This window comes from Gracilinanus agilis, chromosome 6 (genome assembly GCF_016433145.1).
Source record: "Gracilinanus agilis isolate LMUSP501 chromosome 6, AgileGrace, whole genome shotgun sequence".
In the NCBI taxonomy this organism is placed as follows: Eukaryota; Metazoa; Chordata; class Mammalia; order Didelphimorphia; family Didelphidae; genus Gracilinanus; species Gracilinanus agilis.
This window is the reverse complement of record NC_058135.1, coordinates 224,438,141-224,459,424: the sequence shown is the minus strand read 5'-3', so window position 1 is coordinate 224,459,424 and position 21,284 is coordinate 224,438,141. Positions and strand designations below refer to the sequence as shown.

The window sequence follows — 21,284 nt, the reverse complement described above, 5'->3', positions numbered from 1 at the left end:
CCTTCCTCCCTTCCTTCCTTCCTTCCTCTCTTTATTTCTCTCTTTCTCTTTATTTCTCTCTCTTTCCTCCCTTATCTCTTTCCTTCCACCCTTCTCTCTATCCTTCCTTCCTTCTCTCTTTCCTTCCTTCCTTTCTTCCCTTCCTTCCTTTCCTTCCCTCTCTTCCTCCTCTCTCCCTCTTTCCCTCTCTCCTTCTTTCCTTCCAAAGTATGAAGAAGTTTTGGTAGCATGTGAATTTTTAGCCTAGCAATAAAAAAATGAATTCTCAGATTTCAATTTTCTATGCCAAATTAATAATTTCCAGAGGTTCTAGATCAGAAATAGTTTTGTAATTTGATGTGATGGAAGATCTAGGCCAGGGGTCAGCAACCTTTTTGGCCATGAGAGCCATAAATACCACATTTTTTAAAATGTAATTTTGTGAGAGCCGTACAGTGCTCACAGTACACGCTCCTGTAACAGTGCCTGAAAAAAAATTGACTTTATGGCTCCTGCAGAAAGAGCCATATGTTGCCGACCCTGATCTAGACCTGCCACATACTGATCTGTCCCTTTTCTAGCTTGTCTGATACTTGAGGCCACATGGAAAAGTGGAGAAAAGACTAGATGAGAGTCAGAAGAGCAGAGTTTAATTGTGACTGTAGCCTGTGGGCTCTTCGGCAAGTCACATAATTTCTTTGGTTCTCACTTTCTTTAGAGACTGGATGGTCTCTAAGAGGCCTCCCAGCTCTAGATCTATGATTCTGTGACCTTGGGTCTCTCTGGGCCTTGGTTTACTCAACTGTAAAATGAGGGGGTTGGACTAGGGATCTCTTGGGTCCTTGGAACTCTTAACAGCCTGTGATGTCTTTACAGAATTTGAGCTTCTTGATTCCAGGAGCGGGAAGTTCTTACCTATTAACATGGGAGCACTGAGTCACAACTCACATTTCTATAGCACTTTTAAGGTTTACAAAGCATTTTCCTCACAACACACCAGGAGGTAGGTAGTGCAAGTGAAATTATTTTCTTATTTTATTTTTTTATCTTTCATTTTATTTTATTTTTAATTAAGTCATCATCATTGTCATCATCATCATCATCATTCATAAACATATTAAGTTCCTATTCTGTGCCAGGTTCTATGCTAAGCTTTGGGAATACAAGGAAAATCATGGACTTGATCTCTTCCTCAAGGAGTTCACATTCTAATGGGGGAGACAACATGCAAACAGTTATGGACATATATAATATATAAATAGTGCAAATGAGAGGTGATCTCAGAGGGAAGGCACTACCATTGTATGTATGGGAGGGAAGACTGGGAAAGCCATCTTGCTGAAGATGAGAGTTGAGCTAAGTCTTGAGAGAAGCCAGGGAAGCCAGGAGGCAGAGTTGAGGAGGAAAAGCATTTCAGGAATGGGGAACAGCCAACAGAAAAGGCATTTATCTTCTCTTCTTGCCACCTTCTCTCTCCAACTTAAAAGAAAAAACACCTTGAAACAAATATTCAAGCAAGCCAAACCCCCATATCATTCATATTCAGAAATGTATGTCTCATTCTGCATCTTGAATCCATCACCTCTCTGTTAAGAGATGAATAGAACAGATCATTAGCAGTCCCCTGGAATCATGGATGGTTATTGCATTGGTCAGAGTTCTAAGTCTGTCAGAGTCGTTCATTTATGCCCATTTTACAGATGAGAAAACTAAGGTCCAGAATGGTTAAGTGTATTGCCCATGGTCACAATAGCTAGTAAGTGTCTGAGCCAGCAAACCAAGGCGTCCTAACTCTAGGGTTCACTCACCTTCTACTATACCATACTTCCTCTTCCTGACCTTCCAGCATGGATGGGAGGCTGCTATATACATGTCCTCTTTCTTTCTTAATTCAACCCTTATTTTTTCTTACTAGTGCCCATTCCATGGGAAAATCATTCCCCGGGATGAGTGTGGAAATCCTATCAACCCAGAAGACAGAGCCAGAGAGGAAAAGAAGAAATTTGAGAAGCAGGCACAGAACCCAGGTGGGTAACAGGTGGAAGGGAGTAAAATGGCCTTCAGAGAGAGAGAAGGATTGGACATAGTGAACATTTTCCCATTACAACCTGATAAAGAGGTAACAACTGACTCACAAACTATATGTACATACAAATGGCACACCCTGTCCTCTTTTTAGTTATTGCCTTTCTAGGGGCCCTTCTTCTCTTCCCTCCTCTACCCCTAGCTCCTAGTGTTCTTATCAGAAGTCTTGTGATTTCAGAAGTAGAGAAAGGGGAGAAATTGGGAAAAACAAGAATAGCTTAAAGGAACTGATAATGGGAGAAAATTCCCAGCTAGGTTTGATCTATCTATGGCCCCCAGATATCAACTGACTGTTTGAAATTCCACTAATTAGAGATTTATTTGAGTTAACCACATGGCCTCATTGAAATATTCAAATGCCTATGGAAGTCTTAAGTGGCCATCATTCACACCTTGGCATAAATTAGCTCAATAAAATTGTCTTTTTCCCTAGTACCTGATAGCTTCACTGAGGTTTGATTGTGGTTAAAGAGGAAGTGGGGGGAACCAAGAGGAGACAGTGGTAAATGTGGAGTTACCATACAGGATGATTCCAAAGATAATCTTTGCCTATTTCAAAATTTTGCCTACTTCCTCTTCCCTCTTATGATGAGCTTCCCATCTGCCCCTCCCACTGCCCCATAACCCAGACTCTTTGTATTGTAGTTTCATTTTATTGCTAGTTAGCTCTTCCAGTGCTTCACACATTCTGGAATTATGCAACTGTGGATCCTTCCTCAGTTGTCTCAGATTCCCGCCTTACTGGGCCTTAGCACATGGTTTTCCTGAGTTGCCATGGACCAAAAGAGTCATCACTTGGTGACCAACCCTCCAAGGATGAATGTCTCCTCATGTAACTGGGCTTCTCTTCAATGATGGGTACATGGTCCATTATGAGCTCATACCCAGAGCAGCTTGGGGAGGACTTGACAAAGCTTGTGCTTTCTGGCCTGTGTCTTGAAAACCCATTGTCACTTATATGCCATGACGCCATTGAAGGAAGACTTCAGAATTGAATGGCTTTGTGGGCTGGCCTAGTTCCAGAGGACAGAACTAGGAGCAGAGGGCAGAAGCTGTAGAGAGGAAGGTTTGGGGCTGATAAAAGGAGGAACTTCCTAACATGGTGCTTGTCCCAAAGGGAAGTATACCACCCTGGTAGGCAGGGGCTCCCCTTCTGTGGAGGGGCTTTCAGATGGAGATTGGATGTCACTTGTCAATGATCTTGTAGAAGATATTGTTGTTCAGGCATGGGTCATACTTGATGCCTCAGAGAGCCCTTTTCTTTCTTGATTTGGTGAGGTATGGGCTAGATCTAGCCTCAGAGACCCTTTCAAATTCTGAGCTTCTCTGATTCTGTGACTCCAAACCCTTTCCTAACATTGGAAAATGGGTCCTGAGTTCCAAACCACTGATTTCGAAACAAGCTTTTGAAACTTGGTAACTTCATCGGTTTGAGACAGAGTAATGCATGCTTTTGTAGAAAGCATAAGGATTGACTACATGTAAAGAAGAAATATATTATGAAAGTTCTCCTGCTGTCTAAATTGGTTTAATTCTTGAACACATGCACCTTTCCATTTGGGCTTCATTTTCATGGTTCAGTTGGAAACAGTCATATTTTTTCTTGATGGATGGATCACTTTCATTTGCTTGTGCTTATTCTTGTTCTTTATATCCCTTCCCTCTCCCTCTCCCCTGCCTTCTCTGTCTCTGCCTCTGTCTCTGTCTCTCCTCTAGAACCCTTCCTTTTGTGGATATCCTCAAAGACTATTTCAGTACAGCCAACTACTAAATATATCCTGTCAAGAAAGACATGTTTGAGGTCAGTCCTAGTGATAGACTGTTGTCCATGGCCTAGCCAAGCTAAGTGTGGGGAGGCTTCCTTGTCACCAGATGGTGGGTAACAGAGTGACAAATTTTTCAGCCTCTTCAAGAATTCATGAAGACCATCTGTCTACTAAGAGAAATTATGATCGGATGGAGAGACCCCACCAGTGGGAATGCATAGATTCTGAAAGGATTAAAGTTGTAGTGGTGGTAGTGGTGTTTGTTGAAGCAGTCAAGGCAAGAGAAGTTAATTGACTTAGCCATAGTACTTACTTAGAAACTAAACTCATTTCTTCCCAGTAAGACACATTATCTCTTTGTCCGCCTGTGTCAAATAGAGTTCCACCCATTCCAAAGTGATTTTTAAACCAGCTATTGGTTCAGCCATTAACCATCCTGGAGACAGGTTTTCAGAGGATGAACAATAACAATAATGAGCCATTGTGAAATGTTGACTAATTCCCAGCAAATGAAGTTCTAAATCCTTTTCTCTAGCTCAAAGGGGAGATAGTCCCATGGCTGCTTGCTGAGACCATGCATTTAGGGGAGAGACTTCTTGCATTTGGCCTCTTAGCAAAATGTTCTGAGGGAATACAATTCTAGTTTTTAGAAACCCAATAACTATGATTCAACTTAGAATCATAAAGCATAGAGCTGGGGGGATCCCTAGCTGGGAGGGGATCTCAGGATCATTTTTAGTTCAAAAAAAGGGGTTATTTTATAGATGAGAGAACTGGATTTTCCTGAGTAGAGTCAGATAAGGTAAGTTAGCCTTTAACTTTCACTCTTTCAAGTCTATTTTCTAGCCAATAAATATTGAGCTTAAATTACATTAAACTGGTGAATGTTATCTCAGTTTTGTTTGAAAATGCAGCTAAATATTTGTTACAAGGGTTTTGATATTATTTGTTCCCCACCCCCCAAAAGGTGGAAGAAGTAGGAGGAAGAGAAAATAGATTTTTGTTCATTGAAAAAATGAAAGAGAAAATGCAGCTAAGTTGATTTGCTTCTGATTATAAAACACACTTAAATTTGTTAGGAACCTGGAAACCAGAACACTGGGCTCTAGCTCTATTTTAAATGCATAGACCAGTGTAACGAGTTGCTTTTGTCTCAGCATGTGACATGATCCTGCTATTGGAAAGTACCTTTGGACACTTGCAAAATACCATCACTCCCCCTACCCTGAGGTGCCCCCCCCACCCCATTAGCATCAGAAATCATTAAAAGGAGATAGTGTGGCCTGGTGCAAAAAGTCTGAGACTGAGAGTTGGAGGACCTAGTTTTAACTTCCAGTTGCCTTTTATTGCCTGTGGGACCATGGATATGTCCCTTCCCTTATTCAGACCTCAGTTTCCTTATCTGGAAAATGAGGGGGTGGCACTAGATGAATTCTAAAAGGATCCTTTCATCACTAAATCTCAAGAGCCTATTCTTTAAGGGTCCTGTGGGTGTCCAGGCACTCAGCCATTTGCTCTAGGCAATACCAACTAATGTCACAGGTTATTGAGATTCAAACATAGAAAGGCCGTCTGAGATCATCTAGCTCAGCTCTCATTTTATAGATGAGGAGACTGAGGCCCTAGCAGGCCCAGGACCTGCTTGAGATCCCACAGGTAGTTAAGTAAGAGAGCCAAGATTTCAACCCCAGGCTTAGGCTCTCTCCACCTTGTGTAATACATATTAAGTCATCACTCACTGGCCTTTAAGCTCTGGGTGCCTCAGTTTCCTTAACTGAAAAATAGGGATATAAGTAGCACCTACTTCACAGGGATATCATGAGGATTAAAATCAGATAGTACTTATCTCAAGGGCTTAGAACAGTACTTGGCACTCTTGCCTTCCCTTCTTTAGTTCATTGTGAAAGCTTTTAAGTTCACAATATGTTATTTTCCCTGTATGTCTACCCTGGTATGTAACAACAGTTTAATACTTATTTTATTAGAAGAATTTTTCCAAAGGAAAAATTATACATTGGAGCATGGTCTCAGCATTGCTTCCTTTGCTCTGGGCTCCTTTGGAAGAGAAATTACATTTTCAACCTCAGGTGATATAATGGAGGGGAAATGCCCTGGGAGAATAAGCGAGTTTATGGGAACGCACAGCCTGGGTTTTTTGAGCAACAGTGCCACTCTCTGCTTTTTATTTGTAATAATTAGTGACTGCTCTGTGTGTAAAGGGAATTCTTGGTCTAAAAATATGAGATTTTAACTAAGTACCCAGACAATGGTCTGTGAAACCCCAGCCCTGAAACAATGCCCCGTGAGGGATGATGCTGACCCCGCTAATCTGCAGCGTTCATCCTTCCCCAATAGTGCGCACAGGGCAGCAAATTAAGTGCCTATTTTTTGTGTCAACCCTGAAGAGTATCTGGTTTTTCAGCCCTTAGTGACTTGTTAACAAACAGGTATCAGGACAAGCGAGGAAGGCAGGCCTCTGGCCAGTCAGATGTGAAATAGCATCTCTTTACTAACTACAGTATTGATTCCCGCCTACCCTTGCAAACTGTGTAATTTTCTTTTCCCGGCTGCTAAACTCAGTAACAATGTATGAAGAGCTTTAGGGGCCCATCAATGCTCAAAAAGGCTGCTCTTCCCTGCCAGTCTATTGATTTTTTTCAAAGGCTTTTAAATTGCTCCTTCATTTTACTCCAATGCTCATTTCGTCTCTACTGGATGCGGGCATTTTTTCGTTGTGTTTAAACAATTGCTCCATTCACTGGGTTCTTAAACTGTGACGCCTTCTTATTACTGGGAGATAAACTGTTTAGACAGTTTTCCTTAATCTTGGATTAATCGTTCCTGTATCTGAATTGTGCTCCCCGGTATTCCTTCACTTCAGAAAAATAAACTTGGCGAAGTCTTCTTATCTGTCAAATGTATGTGTTGTATTCCCCAGGGTGTTTCTTTTCCTTAACTTTGGCTTCACAGCTTCATTTTCTTTCCTCTTCTATCTCTGGGCTTAAATCTGACTCTTAATTTTACACATTTAACCATGTGTACTTATGGTTTTAATGTTGGGCCAATGACAGGGTGGAGAAAGACCAACACTCTTCTCAGTATGTATTACTTTGACTTCCATTCAATTTAACAAACATTTATTAAGCACCTACTATACACTCAGAGGGTTTGGAAGTTATTGAAAGCTCATGTTTTATATCAGAAGCTAATAAGTTGATAATATTTATCTCCTGGTTCATTGCAAACAGTGCTCAGACTTATAGGGGTTTTCTTGGAGTTGTTTAGCATCAGGCAGGATGGATGTGGCGTGATTTGAGATTTGTTTTGCTCTTATAGATTGTATGGGACAACAGGGAGAGATTTCTTCTCCTGCCTCTGGTAGTCGTAATCTCTTCTTCTTTCCTCTGTGGCATATGGATCTCAGGGGGCCATATGTTTGTAGCTTAGAACAAATGTATATTTAAATTGATTGGGTAGGTAGGATGTTGTTTAAGGAAACAAAAACCCTGCTTTTCAAATATGTATTGATTGTGTCCACCATGCATCCTCTTTCTTTGCAGAGACTTGCTGGTGGAAGTTAGCTGTCTTTAGGTTAAAGGGAAAAAAAGATTATCTTTACTGTGAATGTAAGTGCTGAGAGCTCCTTCAGCCAGCTCTCTTTTGTCCTACTTTGGTTTAGCCTAGTGATAGGCACCATCTCACCTTACTTACCTGAAGCTCAATGTCTAGAAGGAGTGAATGTATCAATGAACTGAAATGACCAATCACTTCACTTAAATGAGTACCTGAGCTCTCCCACTCCCTTGATAAAACCTTCCCTTAGCTGTGCCTCATTCTCATTTTTGACCTAATTATGCCCCTCCTAGATTGTAAGTATTTTGAGGTAGAGCCAGAATTATTTTTCATAATTACATTCCCAGCTCAAAACAACTGCAAAAATATTTAAAACACTTAAGAGATTTTGAGCTTTCATTAGTATGGATCCACTTATTTCCAACTCTGTGATTCTATGAATAATTAAATCTTTGCTTACCCCAGTTTTCTTATCTGAAGCCCAAAGGACCATAATTGGGTGGGGCATGACAAGGGACCAGGGTCACTGACCTTCCTTATTGGATGTCGTGAGCTCATTCGTACATAAAATAAATAGATATTTGTGATGGCATCCACACAGATCCTCCTTTCCCGTGCACTGGTCTATAGTCCATGCATATCTTCTCATCCTGTGTGATTTGTGTCTCTGTTCTCCCATTTAGTTCTCCATTTTGGCTTTTTGGAGATTGTGGCCTTTCATGACTTCCAACTACCTAGCATTGCTGGAAGAGGCCTGGTGTTAAAATAATGTGGTTTTCTGTCAGGGAGCTTGGGATTGTTGAAAGCCTGTGTGTTTTCCTAAGCGAGATGTAGCCCATTCTATTTTCCTTATTGGATTCAGGCTAGGCCTACCTAATTGACTATGTGCAGTACCTTTCTAAGACATATGTACTGACAGACCAACTCAAAGAGTTGACTAGCCAGTCACTTGTCTGGACATAGGCATTCTACTTTCTTTTTTTCTATGTGGCATATTAGACTGATGTCTTCTGGGTAATTATAGATCTCATTGAAGAAATACTGCAAGATTCTGGAGCTAGAGGCTCCCAACATCATCTCCAGAAAGGAGCATCTGAAAGACCTTACCTATGTGCAAGACAGTGGTGGCAAGTGTCTGTAGTGACACACATGTCCCACTTGATATTGCTAATCAAAGGATTGTTGAATGGGTATTTTGTATGACTTTAATTTATGAATGAGAAGCAAAATGTTGGGAAAGAACCTTTAAGACTTCATTTTTTTCTCACCATGTCAAATTTTTTTTTTTTTGCAGTCAACAAATAATAGAATCTTGTATTCTCTGTATCCTTTAATTAATTATGTGAAGCTTATAAAAATAGTCTTTAGTGCAATTTGTTTGTAAGCCTACCTGTTCTTTGCTTTTATTTTCATCAGATACCTTCAATACATCCTCATAAGATCATCCTCATAAAAATTTCACAGGGATGAGAAAGTAGGCATATGAATCATTAGTTATTAATATCCTCCTGATTATTTTTTATTTGATTACATCCATGCTTTTTTTTATTCACTTTAGTAACTTCTGCTCTTTCAGATATCTTGGATACTTATTCTTTAATGCTTTCAAATATATGTCAGCTCCAACATGTATTTTTTTTCTATGTATTTTATCCAACTACTTTTACCATCATTGTATTCTTGGGTGTGTTTTTCCTTTCTCATACAACACATCAGAGCCTGAGGTATTAGACTTTAGATGTGGTTCACTGTCTTCCATGATATAAATATTTTGCTATATGAAAGCTGACAGATCTGTTCTATTTTCCATTTATTTGTTATCCTCTTTTAAGAATCATCTATAAATGTTCTTTAGATAATCTGACTTGATTCAGATTCATATCAATCCTTTAAAAACTCATTTCCCCCTCTACTATACTTTTCTTTTTTATGAGATAATGCTGCTTATAATCTTCAACTTGTCCTCTTCTGTATTATGTCATAAAAGCATTTATATGATAAAATTAATGTGGTCATTGGCTACTATATCTTTCCAAACAGCAAGAAGATCAAATATTTACTAGACAAGGCAAGTTCTAGGCTCTTTAAGTCTCATAATTGTAATAATTACTCTGCATTGATTGAACTTCTATAAGAAATGGTGATAGTCTCTGTCAATGTCTTATTTTAGCCATCTGTTTTTCAAAGACAGCAGCTTATTGGAATATGGCAGGTTGAAGTGGATGTAGTTGTCCATCGAATCTTCTTATCTTTATTTTTCTTCAAATTACCTTTACTCTAATAAAAGTGTCAGAGTAAACATAGCCCTTTGATTATAAATGATTCTAATGGTACTAACAAGCCATTTTTGGTTTGTTAAGATATAGTCAATTTCGTTTATTGTAATGATCTGTTCTCACCATATCTAATATCTTCCAATATCTAATATCTTCCAACTCTTTTATTATATATATAATATATATACATATATTATATATATATGAAGCTTCTGAGTAGTCTATAAACCTCGTGTCTCTTTTGTTTCTTAATCCTGAATCATAGCCATATTTTCTAACAATTTTTTTTTACATTCATCTGTTAACTTTGTATTGAAGGCAACAAATATATGTGTGTATGGGGTGTGCATGTGTGCATGGCATCAGGAAGTTCATCTTCACAAGTTCAAATCTGGCCTCCACCACACTTATTACCTGTGTGACCTTGGACAAGTCACTTAACCCTGCTTGCCTCAATTCTTCATCTGTAAAATGAACTAGAGAAGGAAATGGTAAACAATTCTAGTATCTCTACCAAGAAAATCCCTCAAATAGGATCAGACATGACTGAAATGACTCAACAACAAAATGTGCAAGGTAGTAGATCTCACATTTTAGGGTACCAATGGTTCAATTACTATTTATAGACGGTCTAAAACCAGTGTAATTCTTGGCATTCTGTGCCTACTTTTCTTTGCATCTGCTCTTCTAGGAATGGAAGAGCCTTTACCTAGGGTCTGTTTGGTAATTTTTCTCTCTTTCCCAAATTGCTAAAAGCTGAATAATTAATCTTCTTATTGCTATCCTCCTAGTGATGACTCAAACATCAGTCTAGTCCTATACTTGATCAAACTAGGTTCATACCTGAAGGCTCTTCAGCTTGGTAGAGCTTGTCAGAAATTGTGCCTTGCTGACATGGCCTTAGTGAAACCAAGGTCCCCTATGTGACACATTGAGGCATTTGGGGCCAGTTTTTTGGAGGCCATTGGAATAGAGAAGAAAAACAATTGCAAAGTATTTTTTAAAACACTTATTTCCTGATTATCTGGGACAATTCTGAAGGGCTTGTGACAAAAAATGCTATCCACCACCAGAGAAAGAACTGTTGGAGTCAGCTGCAGATCAAAGCATACTATCTCTCATGTTAGTTTATTTATGGTTTTATTTTGGGGTTTGAATTTTATATGAGTATTCTCTGACAACAATGACCAATATGGAAGTATGTTTTGCATGTTAATGGCCTAGATCAAATTGCTTACTATCTTCGAGAGTGGGGAGGGAAGAAAGGGAGGAAGAAAATTTGGATCTTATAAATTCAGAAAATGTATGTTGAAAATTGTTATTACATATAATTGGGAAAATAAAATGTCATCTTTGAATTAAAAAAACACAAACCATTTCTTTCCTTTTAACAGAATGGCAAGACCCAGAGTTTATGAAGGAGGTTGAAGCAGCTACTGGAGTGGACCTTGGCTCTGCCAGGTATAGTAAAAAAGGAAAAGAGGGGAAAAGCAAAGGAAAGAAAAGGAAATATCCAAATCTGACTGACTTGAAGCAACAAGCCAACACATCCCGGGCGAGAATTGGGAAAAAGGTCTTTGACAAGTAAGTGATTTCCCCCTCCAGAGCATCTTTCTCTTAATGTCCTCATTTCCCTCTCCATTGCAGCCTTAGTCTTATTTTTCAACGCAGCCCGGGCCTGGATTTGGATCAGAGGAGTTAGGGTTCAGGTATCAGCTCTGCCCCTCAGTGGTTATGTGGCTCCCCCTTGCAATGCCAAGGATTCACTTTTCTCCTCTGACCAGATCTGGAAAAAAAAAACCAACAACACAATACAGGCTGCAGTTGAAGTCACTTGAAAGTTCTCCATTGTCAAGGTAATCATTTCAAAATATTTACTCCTTTTGAAACTGATGAAGAGCCTGGCATAGTGGAAAGAGTCTTAGCCTTGGAGGCAAAAGACATGGGTTCAGATGCTGCTTCTGGCCCTTACTAGTGGTGTATGTGACCTTGTTCCTTCTCTTCTCTGGGTCTTGTTTCCTCATCTGCAAAATGAGGGGTGTGGTCTAGACTTCTAAGGTTTCTTCTTGCTCTCTTAGCTTAAGATCTTGTAGGTGTTGGTTTGGAACCCATATTAGGAAGTGGGTTCTATTTCCAAATTAACTGTAAGTCCTTGACAGGCATCAGCAACAGTGAGCAGAGCTCTCTTTGCTTGACCCAACATAGGCATTTTCTTCTGGCACCTTTCCCATCTGGCATGCTTGGGAATTGTTGCAAACAAATCAGTGGCCACTATAGGGTTTTGGTCCAGATATGATTATCCCAACACACTGAGGTATGAGTAGCTGCTTATGAGGAACTAATAATGAGGAGGATGTTAATGTTAGCTTAGAGGGAAATTGGAAAGTGAACCCTCTCTATGCCCATCATCCTAACATTGTGATAATAGTTGGCCTCTATGATGCAGGAGACATGCAGTGTCCAGGAAGAAGTCCTAGATTGTTCGTAGTCCAGAGACTTGAGTTTATCCCCAATCCCCTATTTACTTATTTTAAAAAATGTTTTTCCATGGTTACATAATTCATCTTTTCTCCCTCCCCCTCCCAGAGTTGACAAGCAATTCCACTGGGTTATACATATATTTTATCATTTGAATCCATTTCCATATTATTCATTTTTTTTAAACTCTTAACTTCTGTGTATTGACTCATTGGTGGAAGAGTGGTAAGGGTGGGCAATGGGGGTCAAGTGACTTGCCCAGGGTCACACAGCTAGGAAGTGTCTGAGGCCAGATTTGAACCTAGGACCTCCCATCTCTAGGCCTGACTCTTCAATCCACTGAGCTACCCAGCTGCCCCCATATTATTCATTTCTGTAAAAGTGATCCTTTAAAACCAAAGTCCCAAATCACACAACCATATAAACAAGTGATAAATCATATGTTTTCTTCTGAATTTCTACTCCCACAGTTTTCTCTATATGTGGATAGTGTTCTTTCTAAGCCCCTCAGGATTGTCCTGGATCATTGCGTTGCTTTTAATACTAAAGTCAATCATATTACATTGTCCCACAGTGTTACTGTCTTTGTGTATAATGTTCTCCTGGTTCTGCTTATTTCTCTGTGCATCAGTTCATGGAGGTCTTTCCTGTTCTTATAGAAATCCATCAATTCATCATTCCTTTATAGCACAATCATATACTATAATTTGTTCAGCCATTCCCCAATCAAGGGGCATCCCCTTGTTTTACAATTTTTTGCCACCACAAAAAGCACAGCTATAAATATTTGTGTACAAACAGGTCCTTGTCCAGTTTTTTTTATCTTTGAGATATAAACCCAGTAGTGGTATTGCTGGATCAAAAGACAGCGTGCATTCTTTTAAAGCCCTTTGGGCATGACCCAATCCTCTATTTTGATGTACCCTGGCTCTGTGACCTTGGGCCAGTCAGTGAAGACTCTGCTGTGGGAATCTCAAAGCAGTAGCAAAAAGGAAGACTTCACTTTGGGTTACCCCTCTGGCCCTGTTTGCCCCTCTGAGCAACCCCTGATAGGCAGTGGTGGACAAGCAGTATTATCCCCTCTTGGCAGAGTTGGATGCTCATGGAGATGACACACTCTCTCAGGCTCACCCAGCTGGGCCTCCAATCCCTGGGCTTTCTACACCACCTGGCCCTTGCCTCTGTACTGACAGGGAGCTGTCAGGGTCTACTGCTTCCTGCTGTTTGTACCAGCTGTGACCTATGTACTGGGGAAGGACTGACCAGGTGGTAAGCCTTGCCTGTCATTTGTGCAGTGATTCTGAAAGGGGACGCCTATGTGAGAGTCAACTGGAGGCCTGTTGTAGGGGCCATTTATTGGATAGCATGCTTCAGTGGTGCCTTGTGTACATAGTAGGTGCTCAGTGCATGCTGCTGACTTATGGAAAGACTTTTTGCCAAAGTACTTTAAGGCTTGCAAAGGGAAATAGTGTACCTTATCTCATTTGAACATCAGAATAACTCTGTGAGGTAGGTACTATTATCCTCATTTTGCAGATGAAGCACTAAAGTTTAGTTAAATGGCTTATCCCTGGTCACACCAGTAGTGTGACCAGGGATAAATTTTGGAGCTAGAGTTCAAATCCAGGTCTTCCTATTGAGTCCCTGACATGTTAGATAAATATTTGAGAGGCTCATATATTTTCAGATATGGCCAATGTGGGAATTTGTTTTGCTTGACTATATTTGGTTAGAGGGGTTTTTCTTTTTTTTTTTTTTTCAATTGAGTAGCTGAGAGAGAAAGAGAAGTTAGCTATTTAGTTCCCCTCAAAAGAAAAAGAAAAAAGAAGAAAAAGAAAGAAAAGGTCATTGAAACTTTTTTTTTAAATGCAAAGAACAGAAAGGATAGAAGGAAACACAGACAAGCAGGATAGTTTTGAAAGTTACATGTTAGGGACAGGTAGGTAGCTCAGTGGATAGAGAACCAGCCCTGGAGACAGAGGATCTTGGGTTCAAATTTGGCCTCAGATACTTCCTAGCTGTGTGACCCTGGGCAGGCCACTTAACCCTGATTTCCTAGCCACTCTTCTGCCTTAGAACTGATACTTAGTCTTGATTCTAAAACAAAAGGTATAGATTTGAAAAAACAAAATAAAAGAAAATTACATGTTGGATTTATTACATACTTAAAATGAAAAACAGGATCATCCAGTCTGATTTCCCTTCCTTTAAGTTTAAAGTTAAAAAAGAAAAGTCAAATAGTCTCAAGTGCATTTTCTCAAAGTATGTCTGACATGAGATCTCTACCTACCCCCAATTCAGTCAACTCCAGTGGCTCACTGGAATTTTCAGCATTAAATATAAAATCCTCAGTATGACATTTAAAGACCTTTATAACCCAGCTCCTTCCTGCCTTACAGCCCTCTACATACATTGTGATCCATTGACACTTGGATTCCATGTGTGTCACTCTAGTGACTTTCATCTCTCAACCTCTGTTCCCATACTTGGAATGTTCTCCCACCTTATCCCTGTCTCCCTCTTATCTTCTCTGGTTTCCTTCTGTTCTTAGCTGGTTCTCCCCAATCTTTGAGCCCTAATTTATACTCTAGATACTCCCAATTTATCCTGTATAGACTTGGTTGTGTTTATGGTTGTTTGCATGTTGGCTCCTCCATTAGACTGTGAGCTCCTTGAGAGCAGGGACTGTTTCTGGCCTTTCTGTTCCCATCTCAGCACGATGCTTAGCCGATTGCAGGCCACTGATCATTGTCAGTTGACTCATTTAAACCCACGCTACATCTGTAATTATTATTGGCAAGGGATAGCACTATTGTTATTGGGCCACTGAATAAACCCAAACAGCTCCTAGTTTTCAGTCAGTCGTTTGTTCACCAGACTGGTAAACAGTGCAGCAGACTAGAAATCTGGACCCTGATTTCTAGTCCCAGGCCCTGCCGTGATGCCATTGTGTTACCTTCGCTGATCCTGAGTTTTCTCACCTGTACGATGGCGATGATAGTGCCTGGTTCCTCCGAGGGATTCCTGATCTCAACACTATGATTATGGGTTGCACTGGCACAAATCACACTTCCTTCTAGATTGAGGTACTAGATAGGTAGAGGGATGTCTAATTGTAATGTTACCCTAAAAACTATGATTCCCATGTGAGCGGGGTGCTGGGAATCAGTTTTTAGGGTAACAGCTTCTAATTACACAGGGAGCCGTTATTAAGCACTTGGGATGCGTCAGGCAATGTGCTGAGCACACGGTAAGCACAAGTAGGAGACAAATGAAGCAGCAGGACGTTCCCTCCCCTGGAGAAGCTTAATTCCAAGGTCGGAGGATTGCTGGGGGCTGGAAAGTGGGAGCTGGGGCAGGGGGTTCAGAGCAGGACTTGAAAGCTTTCCCAGGGAATCAAAGCAGAAGATGGAGAGAGAATGTGAAGGCGGTGAGGGGTGGCTGGTCTTCTTCCTGGAATGGGAGTAGCCTGTCAGCAGAGCAGGCGTTAGGGTAGACGTTTATTCTGGAAGCAAGCAGGAGGAGGAGGGAGATCCTGCCTGTGCTGGTGGGTCTTAGCCTCAGCCTCTGCAGCGGAGGCCCAGCCTTCCCTCTAGGCCTTTACCTCTTCCTTGAGACCCAGGCGGACTCTTGCTCCTGCCTTGTGACCTAAACGCCCCTTTCCAGACACACTAACGCTGTCTTCCCTGCCAACCTCGGCTGTCGTGAGGGTGCAATAAGCTGAGCGTTGGGCCGGGTGCCCGCCTGTGGAGGATGGAGCTCTGCCCCAAGAACAGCACGATACTGAGAGCGGAATGAATAAACCTGAACTTGTTTATTCCTGTTCATAAAACCTTGCTAAGTGAAAACTATTTGTATATCACAAGAGCTCATTTTGTTAACATGACAAATTTATTCTGCCTTATTAGTGCAGTCCTACTGCTGATGAGTAACGACTTATCCCTCCCTGAGTCTTTCTGGGAAGCCTCCTTGTGACAGAGCAGGGCCTGGCTCCGAGTCACGCTGGGCCCCCGAGGGGAGGGAAGCCCGCACATTCTGGGCTCTGGAGCTCTTTGGGCTCCTGCCAGGAGGGTCACCGGCACGTCATGGGACGTGCCTCCTCCCTGGCAGCCCAGCAGGTCGGGAGCGGACCTTTCTAAGGCTGGAGCTTATTCCCGGGGCCTTGCCTGGGCCACGCACACGGTGGCCAGATGTTCTCGGCCCGAGCCTCGGAGCCCCGCCTCTAGACGCCGCTCTCCTCGCCTGAGGAGGAACCACGGTAGCATCACGCAGCATAAGTGCCTTCACCAGCCTTGGACCCTTTTCAGAAACCAGAGTGACCAGGGCAGCTGGGTAGGACAGTGAGTAGCGGGCCAGGCCTGGAGATAGGACGACTTGGGTTCAAATTCGAACTCAGATACTTCCTACCAGTGTGAGCCTGGGTAAGTCACTTACCTCTGATTGCTTAGCCTTGGCCATTCCTCTCTGTTAGAATTGATACTAAGACAGAAGGAAAGGATTAAAAAAAAAATAGGACAAAAATCAAAATGACCCTCCAGGGAGGAAAGTTTGTCCTGCGCCTCCTCATTCCCGTGAGCGTGTCAGACCCTGGCGGAGTGGCTGCAGCCTGGCCTCCCTCGGATGTCTGAGAGGCAGAGGGGTGGGAGGCCTGGGCGGCCTGGGCCGCTGACCTTCGGGTCCAAATCGTGCCTCAGACACTAGGCACTTGGCTGCCGGTCCTTTCTTTCTCTGTGCCTCCGTTTCTGCATCTGTAACATGGTCGTGTTGGCTCGGATGGCCGCTGGGTTCTTCCAGCTCTCGCACTCTGGTTTTACGAGTCTCCCCGCAGCCCCCGCCCTCTCTGACTGACTCCTCTTGGTGCTGCTTCTTTTTGCAGAGGAGCCATGAAACGGGTGATAAAGGCCATGAACCGTATGGACCAGAAGAAGCACGAGAAGTTTGCCAACCAGTTTAACTACGCATTAAATTAAATTGTCTCCGAACCGATCCCTGGGAAGACGACACCACCCTGGTGCAACCCAAATCCAGCAAGCCCTTCCCGTGGGCCCCGCTCCCAGCCCGGCCCTGCTCCGCCTCTCCCAGCCGGCGGCTCTCCTCGTTCCATCTGCGAGCTCTGAGATCCGATCACGAACGCGGCCGGGCGACGAGTGTCGCTACTGAACATCGGCTGGGAGCCACTCGGACTTGACACTGAACATGAGTTTTATGGACTGTCCTGTACATATTCCAGTGACCATCCTGGGGCTGATGGAGGGACTCTCCCAGGCTCTGGGGCCTGGCCTGGGCCATTTCGCTTCATCGAGTGTGTGAATGCCCACCCCATGGGGCCCAGTCCCTGGTGCTACCCCGTGCTTGGGACATGCCAGGCATGGCATGGAGAGGGACTGCCGCTTCTACAGGTGCACCCTGCAGCCGAGTTCGACCCGATGGCGGCCTCCGTTCTGAGCTGGTGTTGGGGCTGGGGGAGACACGCATTTGTATCATATTGTGCAGGACCACATTTGTCACTGTGATGTTCTTTGTAACTTTCCTGAGCCTTACATGAATTTTAAATTATTATTTGTAATAATAATTATTAGTATTAACTATTATCATTAATAAAATGTTTGTTAACATGATTTTCTCATTGTACATAACGCATAGAAGCTCCTCTGAAGCCGTACAGCATTGTAGAATAAGTCATGGAAGGCTGGAGAGTTGGGTTCAAGACCCGCTCCACGATGAACTTTGTGATCTTGGATAAGTCGCTTCCCTTCAGTGGGCTTCCGTCTCCTCATCTGTCTAGTTCTGTCATCCTGTGTGAGGAAAATGCTCTATAAACCTTCAAGTACCAGAGAAATACGCAGTGTTATGGCTTGTGTTGTTCTTTTCTCTTTTCTCTCTCTTCGTTCGGTGGCCCTTACAGACATGGGAAAAGCTTTTGGTTGCCCCTTATAGGGACTTCAGAGGACTCTGCTGACCCCACACTGGCGTGGCACACGGGGGGGAGCTCTACCCTTTGAAATAGGAGACGACTCCAACCCTTGTGAGTTCCTGGGTGTGACTTGGGCTCTTGGCCTCCGTTTCCTCATCATTCACTGTGTCCCTTCTCGCTTGGGGCAGCCCTTCGTGTGGTTTCCCAGTCATGGCCCAGATCGACATGTTAAGGGTTACAGAGTGCTTTACAGGTTATTTCATTTGATTCTCAAAACAACTCTGGGAGGTGGGTGCTCTCCATATCCCCATTCTATAGAGGAGAAAACTGAGGCTGAGACTACAAATAAACGGAAGCCAAGCCATTCGGTGGCCCCTCAACCAGCCTTTCCCAAAGTCCCCTCGACACTCACTGGTTATAAGTCAGGAAACCACTAGGGGGCATGGTAGTGGGCAGCCAAGGGTTTCACTTCATGGGAAGTGTAAATAAGATTTTTATGATTTGGAGCATAGTTTAAATGCCCTCCAAAGAGCAGGTGCCTCTAAACAGCTGCCATACATGAACGGCTGCATCAGGAGAGCCAGTCATCCATACCAACCCCATGACACATTCTTTTGGAAAATGAAGTTTTGTCCTCTGATTGCAGCATAATTTAGGAAAATGTAGAAACTGGACTTAAAGACAGGACCTGGGTCTGAATTTCAGCTCTGCTGCTTACAACACGTGTGACCTTGGACAAGTCACATCATCTGACTTTGAAGTCTCCGCGTCAGGCTTTGTCCTGTAGAACGGGGATAATGAGAGCACTCGCCTCGCAGAGTTGTTTTGAGAAGCAAATGAAAGAACATGTAAAACACTTTGGAAACCTTAACATGTAAATCTGAGCTCTGATTATCGTGGGAATGAGGGGCTGGAGATGACCTCCATAGTCTTTTCCAGTTCTAAGTATATGATTCTAGGCTTCCGAACCCCAACCCTTCCTCGAGCCCTTGTTTTTTGTAAAATGAAAAAGGTTGGACTAGATCAGGGGTTCTCGATACCGAGTCTGTAAACTTTGCCCCAGAAATATTTTGATCACCGTGCCAATCCCAGTGATATCCTTGGTGATCCTGTGTCTTTTATTCATTTAAACATATTACTCTCAGAGGGGGTCCCTAGGCTTCCCCAGACTGCCAAGGGGTCTGAGACACAAAAAATGTGGAAGAGCCCCTGAATCATCTGGTAGCCAGGCTCCCTTCCTCTTCTAAACCTGATGATCCTAACATCCACTTTGATGACTCTAGACTTTAGTATCTTGGGTTTGCTTGAAATAAAGCACATTTTCCCTAAGGACTGGGTTTCTATGCTGCAAATTACACACCTCACCAGTAGAAAAAAAATGAATTGATTATAATTCCTTCATCAGAGTGGGAGCCTGGTTGTTCTGATCATGGGACTCCTATTGCTTTCGTTCAGGGACTTCCTAACTCCTCACCATCTCAAAAAGGTGCTTTGAAATCTATCCCTTCCAACCAGGTGTCCCTGGATTTACTGTCCTTCCAATAGGGTCCATCTGGCATATCTAAGTTAGGAAGCAGAGGCAGAGGAGGGGAGAGGAGGAAGGTCCATCTTGAGATTTTTCCCTCAGTCCCAAGCAGAACGTAATTCCTCTTCCACCTGCTCACTTTGAAGAGATGTTCTCCCAAGTCATCTCTAGGCTGAACATTCCCAGATCCTTCAACCAGCCCTAATTAATCCTGTTCTTCACCATCTTAGCCTCTCTCCTTTGAGCTCTCCTGCTTGTTAACTTTGCTCCTCAAATGGGCCTGAACCTGAATATAATATTTAGACTGAGAAAGCAAAGACAGGTAAGGGAAACGCGATCATTGCCTTCAAGTTTCTGGAGTAGCCATTGGGGAGGAAAGGACTCCCAAGTTTGGTTCGGTTAGTCCCAGGAGGCAGAAGTAGGAGCAGTGGGCAGCAAATGCAAAGTTGAGCTCAGTATAAGGAGAACCTTTTAACAAGTGGAGGCACCCCAAAGAGGAATAGATTGCCCCACCTTGGAAGGTGGCAAACTCTCCATCACTAGACAACCTCGAATGTTGGCTAGATGGCTCCTTGTCAGGGATAACGTCAAAGGATTCTCATTCAGGTAAGGGTTGGAGCACTGAAACCCCTTCCAGCTCTGAGATTCTGTGGGTCTCTTAAATCTTCCTTCATTGAGTGAAGTCTCAGCCTCTCCTGGCCAGTGTCACTCCAGGGCTGCTCTCCTGGCCTTCACCCTTAGTGTGGGAGCAGTCTGACTCCTGATACCAAGGGTTAAGGGAAAAGCTTCTTACCCAAGTGTTTCAAGGTGGTGCTAATTAGCTTAGCCCCAATGAGCACTGAGGGGGGATGGCCCGCAGTTACCTCCAAGAGACTGTGGAGGATCTGATTCAGTTGGCACTCCAATTTGCATAATGACAAGGTGCTGGTATTCCACCCCCCATTAATTTGCTATATCTATAAGACCATAATGGACTCTGCCTATTTTAGGGTCCTGTAAAGGCTTGAGAGAAGGCACAAGAAGCCATTCTGTATGGATTTCAAATAGAACATCAGGACAAGGAAGGGACTTTAGAACTCAGAACGTCAGAGATTGGAAGGACCTTGGAGAATACAACATAGAATGTCAAGAAAGTACCCAGTAGCACAATAAAGAAATCCCTAGATGGCAGCTGGGTGGGAAATGAAAAGATGGCCAGTCTGGGGCTTTCTGTACACCGAGGCACCGGGAAGAGCTCATTGCTTTGTTCTCCAATCAGAGGAAACCTAGGGTGTAGAGGATGAAGGATGAATACCAAGGCAGATTTGATTGAGGTTCCTGGAGGCATGATGAAAAAATACAAAGGAGAGTAGCCCAGAATATTCCTTTAAATGCTCCTAATATTTTGTACCCTTTATTTGTTATTTGTAGATGTCTTCATTTCCCCTTGAGGGAAATTAGAAGTGTTCTGAAGGAAATGGGTTCTTAATATCTCCCCTAAGGACCTCAATAGATTCTTCTTTTTTTTTTTGTTTTTTAAACCCTTACCTTCTGTCTTAGAATTAATACTGTATATTGGTTCCAAGGCAGAAGAGTGGTAAAGGCTAGGCCATGAGGGTTAAGTGACTTGCCTGGGATCACAAAACTAGAATGTGTCTGAACCCAGATTTGAACCCCCAACCTCTAGTTCAGGTCTGGCTATCTACTGA

General features: G+C 42.7%; 1 protein-coding gene across 1 annotated transcript in view; it reads left to right on the top strand.

Moving 5' to 3' along the window:
* Positions 1–17,992, top strand: part of UVSSA (UV stimulated scaffold protein A) — a 113,660-nt gene extending 95,668 nt beyond the window's left edge. Inside the window, exons 11-13 of the mRNA XM_044680412.1 lie at positions 1,895–2,006; positions 11,074–11,263; positions 17,034–17,992. Coding sequence (XP_044536347.1) covers positions 1,895–2,006; positions 11,074–11,263; positions 17,034–17,127 — 396 coding nt within the window. The 3' untranslated portion in view covers positions 17,128–17,992. The remainder of the gene's footprint in view (positions 1–1,894; positions 2,007–11,073; positions 11,264–17,033) is intronic.
* The last annotated feature ends 3,292 nt before the right edge of the window (positions 17,993–21,284 follow it).